We start from the raw sequence: 11339 nt of genomic DNA, 5'->3' as shown, positions 1-11339 counted from the left end.
CAGAATATTGGAATCATTAAGAAAGGGATAGATAACACAGAAAATATCATATTGCCTCGACATAAATCCATGGTATGCCCACATACTGAATACTGCATGCAGATGTGGTCGCCCCATCTCAAAAAAGATATATTGGAAAAGGTTCAGAAAAGGGCAACAAAAATGATTAGGGGTATGGAACAGTTTCCATATGAAGAGAGATTAATAAGATTGGGACTTTTCAGCTTGGAAAAGAGACACCAAACAGAGCATATGATTGAGATCTATAAAATCATGACTGGTGTGGAGAAAGTAAATAAGGAAGTGTTATTTACTCCTTCTCATAACACAAGAACTTGGGGTCACCAAATGAAATTAATAGGCAACAGGTTTAAAACAAACAAAAGGAAGTATTTCTTCACACAACACATAGTCAACCTGTGGAATTCTTTGCCAGAGGATGTTGTGAAGGCCAAGACTATAACAGGGTTCAAAAAAGAACTAGATAAATTCATGGAGGGTAGGTCCATCAATGGCTATTAGCCAGGATGGGCAGAGATGGTGTCCATTGGCTCTGTTTACCAGAAGCTGAGAATGGGCAACAGGGGATGGATCACTTGATGATTACCTGGTCTGTTCATTACCTCTGGGGCACCTACATTGGCCACTGCCCGAAGACAGGATACTGGGCTAGATGGACCTTTGGTCTGACCCAGTATGGCCGTTCTTATGTTTTTGTGTGGGAGGGGTGGGGCGCAGATCTACCTGTCTACTACTGTTTAGCTGAAATCAGCTACCCTGTCTGAGCAACTCTAGTTATAAGCAACTGCCCATCCCCTTTAGCCTGAATCAGACAGCATGGACATCTTGCCTTCTTATTTTGTTTCCATTCACTGGCTGCAGGGTCCACCACCAAATGAGTGCAGGCCTTGGGCCCACATCACTGGAAATGGCTCTTGTGTCTGGTGTGTAATGCTCCTTAGTGAACCTGTGGCTGCCTGATTCACAGTCATGCTGGAAGGGCATAACAAAAGGGGGCCCACAGGGATCAGTTCTGGGTCTGGTTCTGTTCAATATCTTCACCAATGATTTAGATAATGGCATACAGAGTACACTTATAAAGTTTGCAGACGATACCAAGCTGGGAGGGGTTGCAAGTCCTTTGGAGGATAGGATTAAAGTTCAAAATGATCTGGATAAACTGGAGAAATGGTCTGAAGTAAATAGGATGAAATTCAATAAGGACAAATGCAAAGTACTCCACTTAGGAAAGAACAATCAGTTGCACACATACAAAATGAGAAACGACTGCCTAGGAAGGAGTACTATGGAAAGGGATCGGGGGGTCATAGTGGATCACAAGCTAAATATGGGTCAACAGTGTAATGATGTTGTAAAAAAAAGCTAACATCATTCTGGGATGTATAACCAGGAGTGTTGTAAGCAAGACCCGAGAAGTAATTCTTCCACTCTACTCCGCGCTGATTAGGCCTCAACTGGAGTACCGTACGGAGATTGAAAAATTGGGTTTGTTTAGTTTGGAGAAGAGAAGACTGAGAGGACACGATAGCGGTTTTGAAGTACATAAAAGGTTGTTACAAGAAGGAGGGAGAAAAATTGTTCTTCTTAACCTCTGAGGATAGGACAGAAAGCAATGGGCTTAAATTGCAGCAAGGGTGGTTTAGGCTGGACATTAGGAAAAACTTCCTAACTGTCAGAGTGGTTAAGTACTGGAATAAATTGCCTAGGGAGATGGTGGAATCTCCACCATTGGGGATTTTTAAGAGCAGGTTGGACAAACACCCATCAGGTATGGTCTAGATAATACTTAGTCCTGCCTTGAGTGCAGGGGAATGGACCAGATGACCTCTGGAGGTCCCTTCCAGTTCTATGATTCTAGGATACGCTGTGGGTCAGGGTACATCTATGCTTCAGCAGCACAGCTATGGAGCTGCAGCTGTGCCGCTGTAAGGCTGCTCCCTGCATTGCCGGAAGGGGGTTTCCCAAAGATGTAGAGAATCCCTCTTTCCGAGAAAGGGTAGGGAGCTTGAGGGAAGAATCCTTCTGTTGTTCTAACCCTTCTACACCAGCCTGACTACAGTGCTGAAATTGTTCACAGCCCTGAGCAAGGCCGCTAGGTTCCACCCAAGTTTCAGTGGCCACTGCCCCTGCCCAAGATGGTGCTGGCATTGTGTGCAATGTCTAGCTCTGTGTCCCAGGCTGGGACCTGGCCTATGGCCATGCGAGTGTAACCCACGCACCTCTTGGGTGGGGTCTTCTGTCCCCTTTAGCGGCATCCAGACTGAGAGCTGAATGAGTCCGCCGCAGCCTTCGCTCAGGGCCAGCGTTCAGCCCACGCAGCAGAGGTGCAGGCATTTAGCTCCAGCGGTCCCGGGCGGGATCCTTGCCCGCCTACCACTGGAGGCTGCGGGTATGACATGAGCACAGCGCTGTCCAGTGCAGCAGGGAGCCGGCCTGTTGGGCCGCAGCTCTCGGGCTCAGGCTGCGTGGCACCTGCCAAGGGCTGCCGCGCACAGGGCGCGTCCGCGACGCCCTTTCACTGCCCGCAAAGCTGCCTGCTGCTGGCCCCCCGCCCCCGGGGCCCGCCGCCGCGGCCGTGTGCGCTCGCTGGCCCGTGGGGGGAGGCGTGTGCGGGAACTCCAGCCAACGTGCCCGAGGGGGTGTGTGTGTGAGACAGAGAGACAGAGAGAGGGCGGGCGGGCGGGGGGGGCGGTGATGGAAGGAGGAAACTCCGCCGCCCCGAACGGCCCGAGAAGAGCCGCGGCAGCCGCTCGCCCCAGAGCCCCCGGCCGCAGCGGGACACCGGAGTCGCGTCACGCCCAAGCGGCGCAACCTCTGCCTGGCGGGGAGCGGCCAGCAGCGCCCTCTGCTCCCCGGCTGCGGAGAGCAGCCGCCGCTCGCTCCCGGTGCGTGCAACAGTGAAGGGCCAGCGGCTCTTATCGGAGCAACAGCGTCTCCCTCCCGGGACCGGCTTCCTTCCCCTGCGGCGGCGACACCCGGCAGGTACCGTGCGGCTCCGCCCGCCCCTTTGGCAGGGCAGGTCCCCAGGGCTGGCTCCAGAGGGGGCGAGTCTCCCGGGGGTCGGATGGGCTCAGACACGGTCCCACAGACGCGCTGGGCACGAGCGGCGGGGCCGGTCAGCGAGCGTCCAGACGGCAGCCGGTGCGACTCTTTCCCTAAGGTGTGCTGCGGCTTGGGCCGGCAGAGGGCTGGGTGGGACGGAAGAGGGGCTGCTTTGGAAGGGCTGGTTCAGGGAGCCGGCTGCCCGGGATGCTGCTGTCTGGGCTGCCCCCCCACCCCACCCCAGCCGGGAGCAGCGGGGGGCAGGCTGTGATTTTGGGGGGGAGGGTGAGCAAGGGAAGTGAGTCTCCCCTGGCTGCTCACCGGGGCAGCTCGGAGACTAATCGAAGCAAAGCAGCGTGGCGGATTCACGTGTAAAATCCTCCCCTAGGTTTCCCCCCTTCCAGAGGGGTTTGCGATGTTCATTCAATCGCTCAGCAGCGGGCAGTTCCCATTGGGGGAAATGACCCGAGGTGCATCCAGAGTTGGGGGCTGGGGGGTTGTCTACGACAAGAAAAGTTAAATGGAGACGCTCATTGACAGCCGTTTTTCAATAGACGGATTGATCTCCAGGCAGCTCTGCGTTTCAGGCAGGAGAGCGGGTGACAAACCCGCTGGCAAGCTACACGCAGCAACCATTGCGTGAGTTGATCTGAAGTTTATCCCTGGACACAAATCATTGCATGAGCGGATCTGGCACTGGGTTGCAGCAGCAGAGTGGGGTTGGGGTCAATTCCCCACTCTTTCTCAGGCAGCCTCCCTCGGGCTGTCTCGCCCGGCCAAACCTCTCACGCTTTGCGAGGCTCTCTGCAAATCTGTGGCGAATTCCCAGCAGAGGGTGGCTGGCGTGTGGTTAAGTAGGGAGCGTCTGCAGAGGTGCGCTGGTGGGCGCCTGCTCTCTGGCTCCCCGCAGATGCTCGCTCCATGCAGGGCCGGTGCAGGTGCCAGACACCTGGCCGCACCTCCTGGGGCGTCATCGAGCTAGCACAGCTGGGTCTGCAGCTGCCCGACCGGCTGCAGTGTGGGCACCCCTGGGGGCTCGGTGGATACCCAAGCACTCTCCGGGCCCCGTTCAGGCCGTTGCTATCATCCGCTCAGGTGTTTTGGCTTTGCACTTAATTAATACACTGCACATAATTCATGCACAAATAGGGGAGTAATTAATATGAACCACCGAGGTGGGTAATATACATTTATAATGTTTAGAGTAGGAGATTGGGAGTCAGGCTCTGCCCCTGACTTGCTGTGTGACCTTGAGCAGGTCCCTCCAGCTCACTGTGCCTCAGCATACCCTTCTGTAGAATGAGAGTAGTTATATTTACCCACCGTTTAACACTTTGAGATCACTAGGTGGACAGTGTTATATGCCTGCTCAGTATAATTTGTGAGCTGAACTTTGCTCAGCTCTTTTCATTTGATTGGATTTCTGGAGGGCGAGACACTGTAGGGGGGTATCCTGCCAGAGCTGCAGAAAGAGAGAGTAATATGCCCGACTGTGAGTCCTCCAGGACAGTCAATAGGTTTGAACCACAGCACTGCACCAGGTTATCATTACATTGCCATCCCTTCCCCGGGAGTGGGAAACGCACTGCTTTGGATCAGAATTAAACAGACACAGGAAGTGTTCCAGAGTTTAGGTATTCAGACTATGGGGAAGGAGGGCATACCGGTCGACAGATCAGTTCCTCCATGTACCTGTATGGAATTCCTTAGTGCTTTTTGAACCAGTTATTGTTGAAATGTTTCCTTAGACAATGAAGGAGAAGGAATGACACAGGTGGGTGGCCACATGCAATCCTACTGTATATGCATGCAACTCAATTGAACTCTGGAGTTGCAATTGCTGAGAGCAATGCTGCATGTTTCTTTCTCAAGCTCAGCTACTAACTACAGTGCGGAGCTTGATCTAGCTGTTTATTTTCTTCAGATGTATCCAGCTGTGGTGTAGTATCTCAGTGCCAGTTTGTCCTGTGGTGTTCACTGGAATGATATTGCTAACATCCTCAAATGTGCAACAAGCTGTATATTGCTTTGTACAGGCAAATGGATAGATGGTGCCCAGGTGTAGCTGCCAAAGCTCATTGTTTCATTATAAATATTGAAAATGGCTTTTGTTGTTTCTAGAGTGGAAACATTCCACGGTGTGTGATGTGATTGGTCTTTGTTGGGTAATGAAGAATTACAAAGCAGCCACTTAGATTTCCATGAAACAGAGCAAGACAAAATAAATCAAACAAAAAAAATTGTCCAAGAACAACAGGGATGATTTGGGAGCAGTCAGACCAAACAGCTCATTCTTGTCCGCTCAGAAAGCAGCTCCCAAGCTGCTCATCTGCATAGCTCTGTCTTTACACAGATGCAGATTATAACATTAGTTGCAATAATATACTCAATCACCTTTTACTATTCTTTTGCATTTGTAGTAAGTAGGATGGAATACCTGGATTCCATTTTAATCTTTAGTGAATGGATTAACATACTGCAAAGTAGTTATCCAATATTCCTCTAACTTGAATGATTACATGTATGAAATATAATTCATTTTATCTTTGTCTTTTAGTAGTTTACTCAGCTGAAGATGAGAGAATGATGATGTACCTTTTTGTTTACAGTGGGTTTTCAGAGGGAGATATGCCCCTACAGATACCATGGTGAGGATTAGTGGTTTGATCTGCATCCATTAAAGTCAATTGGAATTTTGCAATTGACTTGAGTGGGGTAAGGCTCAAGGAGAGATTGTGTGTGTGTGTGTGTTTCAAAAACCGTGTTAGAAAATTAAATATAAATAATTTATTTTATAAAGTGTCCCCACCCAAAATCATTGGGATGCTATGCATTAAATATGCAATAATTATAATAATTAATTAAAACACAAAACTACTATATGACTGCCAAAGCATTATAAAGCAAACAAAGAATAAACTAATTACAAAAAAATTCTCAACTCCAAGTTATAAAATAGACTCCAAACAAACCACGTGCACCATCCATAGTATAATACAAGTGGGAATAAGTAACAAAGTCACAAGAACTCAGGTAAATTAGAGCATCTGTAGTTTAACCGCTCAAAATGCCATAATCATTTAATGAGATGCTATATGTGCAGACTTTCTCACTCTAATACTCAAAGCTATTTAGGCACCTAATTTCCATTGATTTCAATAAAAAGAAAAGGAGTACTTGTGGCACCTTAGAGACTAACCAATTTATTTGAGCATAAGCTTTCGTGAGCTACAGCTCACTTCATCGGATGCATACTGTGGAAAGTATAGAAGATCTTAGAAGCCTAAATGCATCTGAGGATCTGGACCTTTGTGTTTAGTGTTCAGCATTATGGAATGAATCTACTTTCTTTTTGCATCCAAAACCCTGCTGAAGTCAGGGGGAGTTTGGGTGTGAAAGGAATATAGCCCTGAGCTCTCAAAACTCTTTATCTTTGCAAAGTCTTTTTGCTCCAGTGCATTTGTCTTTTAGGCCTGGAAGTCTCCTTTTCCTCTTTCACCCAAGTGCTGTCCAACTGACAGCCAGTTAGCCGGAAGCACCAGAGAGGGAGGGAGGTCAAAGGAATAACTTCCCACTAAGGACTAGATATGTAAAGGTGTAAGGGTACCTAAAAGCAAGTAAAGATACAGATAAGATTCCTATTGGAATTTTCACAAGTACTTTGGTACCCAACTCCCATTGGTTTCAGTAGAAGTTAGGCTTTATTTCAGTGGTAGTTAGGCTATATTTGCTTCGTAGGTGCCTAAAATACCTTTACAAATCTGGTCATAAGTGCATCGCCTGCTCTGTTCTATCTAAAAAGCTGCCATATTCTTACAAAGAAAAAAAAAGTTTACAAAAGAAATTCAGGTTTCAGAGTGGTAGCCGTGTTAGTCTGTATCAGCAAAAACAACGAATAGTCCTTGTGGCACCTTAGAAACTAACAAATTTATTTGGGCATAAGCTTTTGTGGACTAGAACCCACTTCATAAGATGCATGGAGTGGAAAATACAGTAGCAGGTATAAATTCATAGCACATGAAAGGATGGGAGTTGCCTTACCAAGTGGGAGGTCGGCCTAATGAGACAATTCAATTAACAGTAGGATACCAAGGGAGGAAAAATCACTTTTGTAGTGGTAATGAGTGGCCCATTTCAAACAGTTGACAAGAAGGTGTGAGTAACAGTAGGGGAAAATTAGTGTGGGGAAATTAGGTTTAGGTTTTGTAATGACCCAACCACTCCCAGTTTTTTTTCAGGCCTAATTTGATGGTGTCCAGTGTGCAAATTAATTCCACTTCTGCAGTTTCACGTTGGAGTCTGTTTTTTAAGGTTTTTTTGTTGAAGAATTGCCACTTTTAGGTCTGTTATTGAGTGACCAGAGAGATTGAAGTGTTCTCCTACTGGTTTTTGAATGTTATAATTCTGATATCAGATTTGTGTCCATTTATTCTTTTGCGTAGAGACTGTCTGGTTTGGCCAATGTACACCTCTACCCCGATATAACGCGACCCGATATGACACCGGTTTGCATACAACGTGGTAAAGCAGCACTCCGGCGGATCAGCGCGTCAGTTCCCAGCTGCAGCGCTCCGCTTCCTGCCGCCGGTGAGTGAGGGGAGGTTGGGGAAAGGACGCCCCCGTACTCATCTGTGGCGGGAAGCAGAGCGCCGTGGCTGGGAGCTGGCAGAGTGGAGCGGGCTGGGGCTGGGCTGCTCCGCTTCCCACTGCCTGTGAGTGCAGGACCTTTCCCCAAACCCCGCCCCCCCCCCCAGAGACGTGGTTGGGGCTGAGGCCGGGGAAAAGAAAGCAGAGCGGGCTGGGGTTGCGATGCTCTGCTTCCCGCCGCAGGTGAGTGCGGGGGCATCCTTTCCCCAACCTCCCCGCACTCACCGGCAGCAGCAGAAGTGGGGTGCCGCGGCTGGGAGCTGGCAGAGTGGAGTGGGCTGGGGCTGGGCTGCTCCGCTTCCCGCCGCTGCTGGTGAGTGTCTGTCAGGGGGTGGGGTGTGTGGATAGGCATCGGAGCGGTGAGGGGACAAGGAGCAGGGTGGCCAAAGCAAGTTCAATGTAACGCGATCTCACCTATAACGCGGTACGATTTTTTGGCTCCCGAGGACTGCATTATATCGGGGTAGAGATGTACATGGCAGAAGGGCATTGCTGGACACCATCAAATTAGGCCTGAATAAAGACTGGGAGTGGCTGGGTGTTTACAAAACCTAAACCTAATTTCCCCCATACTAATTTCCCCCTACTGTTACACCTTCTTGTCAACTGTTTGAAATGGGCCACTCATTACCATTACAAAAGTGATTTTTTCCTCCCTTGGTATCCTACTGTTAATTGAATGGTCTCGTTAGACTGACCTCCCACTTGGTAAGGCAACTCCCATCCTTTCATGTGCTGTGTATTTATACCTGCTACTGTATTTTCCACTCCATGCGTCTGATGAAGTGGGTTCTAGCCCACGAAAGAAATTCACTTTAACTTTCTATAAAATATTACACCCAATGCCTCAGACTTGATGGCTGTCTATTACTGAAAATAAAATCTATTTCCTTATCTTGCTCCTATGACCATAGTATTTGTGCACCTTATCAGTATTAATGAGTTTAACCTCACCACTCCACTGTGAGATAAGGAGTTATTATTTACTCCCATTTTACAGATGCGGAATTAGGGCTAAGAGAGATGAAAGCCAAAATGTTCTCATGACCAGTAATTTTGTGTGCTTACCTAGAGACAGCTTGTGTTTAAACTCTTTATCTTCCCTCATTCCAGGGCTGGCTGCGGATCAGGGTGGTCTTCAGCATATATTAGAGCAGCCTGAAGGCTCCTGTAATTTACACCCAGCTCCACATAGGCTGATTAATCAGCCAGGCATCAACTGGATTTCCCGTCTTTGTCCACATTTCCCTGGCCACAGTCTCTACACTGCACTTGATGACAGAGCCACTATGCCAGCCTGTAGTTGGCTGACACTCAGCCTGGACTTAGCTTTGAATTTCTTTCGTCTGGATCCCCTACAGCAGCACCCACTCCTGGACAATCTTATTGAGCCCAGTGAGAGTTCAGCTCACTCCCAGGGTCCTTTCTGAGTCCAGTTACAGTTCACTTGCCTCTAATCCCAGGTGGCTCTCCCCAGGTTCCATGATGCGAGGGAACTCCCATTACGTTTGTGTGGCCAGTCTCATCCTTTTAAGTGCCACTTCTCCGGGTGAAACATGTTCTGCAGGTGGGCCTGAGTGCAGGAATGCTCAGTAGCCTTTCTATCAGTGGATCATCACATACCTGCCCCCCCCTTCCCGCCCTCAACACGAGAAGAGTTTCTTGCTCAAGCATTTCTCCAGTCCCAATCTCCCTGGGGAAAAAAATATCTGCATTTGTATGCTCTTTCCCTGTGTGGTGCTGTACCCAGAAGCCATAGGGCTGGAGCGCTAGATACCAGCTCATAATCCAGAGGGTTGAGTCCTTTGTGTAGTGTAGCCTCCACAAGGGCATGTGGTCTGTGATTTGGGAAAAGGGACTACCCAGCATATAATAGCTGAGGGAGTCCACAATTCACTAGATATCCAGAGCTTCCTTCTCACTAATTGAATTAAATCTCTCCCTGGGGAACAACTTTCTCCTTAAATATACAATTGGGTGCTCTTGTCCCTTAGACATATGATGTATTGGATCATTCTGAGCATATTTTCATCTTGCTCATCCCAACCTCCTTGCAACACATCCAAGATTCCATGGGTCTGGCATTCACAGAGCAGTTTGAATGGTGAGAACCCTGGGTTACCTCTCATGGCAAAGAGAAACAGCAGGAGGAATTGGTCCCAGTGCCTAGGCTCGGTCCAGATTATCTGCTTCAACATGTCCTTCCATGTCTTGTTAAATCTTTCCATTAGGCTGTCTGTCTGCGGATGGTACACTGATGTTTTCAAGGCTTTGATTTTAAAGAGGGAGCATAGCTCACACATCACCTGAATGGTGAAGTTGGAGCCCTTCAGAATCTGGGAATGGATGACATGGGATGGATCGCTTGATGAATATCTGCTCATTCCCTCTGAAGCATCTGGAATTGGCCACTGTCAGAAGACAGGGTACTGGGCTAGATGGACCAATGGTCTGACCCATTATGGCTGTTCTTATGTATGTTCTTATGATCAGTGAAACCTACACAGGCAATGAGTCTCATCAGCTTGGGAGTGATTGCTGTTGCCTTAGCTGAACTGAAGGGGATGGCTTTCAGGTAGCAAGAGGTATAGTCCACTACTACATGTATATACTGGTTTCCCACAGAGCTCTTTTCTAAAGGCCCAGCCATATCCTCCCTATTCTTTCAAATGGGGTTTCCACTAATGGCTTTGGGACCAAGGGGGCCTTTGGAACATTTTTAGCTGCCAAATACTGACACTCAGGACAGGAAGAGCAATATTCCCTAACCTTGTGCTGTATCCCGCATCCCCCAGAAAAAGTAGGACAGTAACCATTGAAAGTTCTTATCCTGCCTTAGATGCCCCACACAGAGAATATGATGAGGTAGCTGCATTATGTCTTGGCAATGCTTACATGGTACCAGTAACTAAGTTCTCATTAACCCTGAGTGAAGGTTCCGTGCCACTCGATATAGCCACTCTCTCTCCAGAACACTCACTGGCTGGAGGAACCTGGGTCCGTCTCAAGGCTCTTTATCAGGTATAGACCTTCATGCCCTCATTCTCCACCAATTGTAGTTGGACGACCCTCAGCCTGGACTCACTTGTAGTCTCTTACCCCAGGTCACCTCCTGGAGTACCTACTCCTGGGCAACCTCACTATTCCCGGTGAGAGTTCAGGTCACTCCTGGAGGGCATTTCTGAGTACAATTACAGCTCCCTTGCCTCTACTCCCTGGAGGCTCTTTCTCCCTAGTCGCTGGATTCGAGGAGCCCTCCAGGGCTCCTTGTCCATATCAGTCTCACAGTGTCAGTTCTGCTGCAAACAAGGGAGGGGAAGTGAAAGGACTCGCAACTGCCTCAGACTGAGCTCCCCTTGCTAGCTGAGTTTGCTAGTTGTCCCTGGCAGCCTTCCTGCTCCTAGAAAATTCCCCCTCCCGCTGTTTGTGTGGCCAGTCTCTCCCTTTTAAGCTTCACTTCTCCAGATGGAGCATGTTCTGCAGGTGCACCTAGTTGGCACCGAGTGCAGGAATGGGGGATGAGGGCACGTCTCATGGGTTTTTCCTACATGGGGCAATCAGGAAGTTTTGTGTTGTCAAAGCAGCCCATTTCAGCCAGAGCTAGATTTTGGCCCATTGTCTTTTTAATC

General features: G+C 48.7%; 1 protein-coding gene across 3 annotated transcripts in view; it reads left to right on the top strand.

The window, feature by feature from the left end:
• The first annotated feature begins 2774 nt into the window (after positions 1-2774).
• The window catches only part of SEMA3D (semaphorin 3D), a 188814-nt gene continuing 180249 nt past the window's right edge, over positions 2775-11339 (top strand). The window contains exon 1 of one of the 3 annotated variants that reach the window (XM_074942568.1): positions 2775-3181. In XM_074942568.1, coding sequence (XP_074798669.1) covers positions 3086-3181 — 96 coding nt within the window. In that variant the 5' untranslated portion in view covers positions 2775-3085. Of the gene's footprint in view, positions 3182-7505; positions 7651-11339 lie in introns of those variants that run through there. The other 2 variants (XM_074942569.1, XM_074942570.1) reach the window with 2 other exon arrangements.

This window comes from Natator depressus, chromosome 1 (assembly GCF_965152275.1).
Source record: "Natator depressus isolate rNatDep1 chromosome 1, rNatDep2.hap1, whole genome shotgun sequence".
In the NCBI taxonomy this organism is placed as follows: Eukaryota; Metazoa; Chordata; order Testudines; family Cheloniidae; genus Natator; species Natator depressus.
Note: the sequence above shows the minus strand (reverse complement) of the source record. Positions and strands in the feature narration are given on the sequence as shown.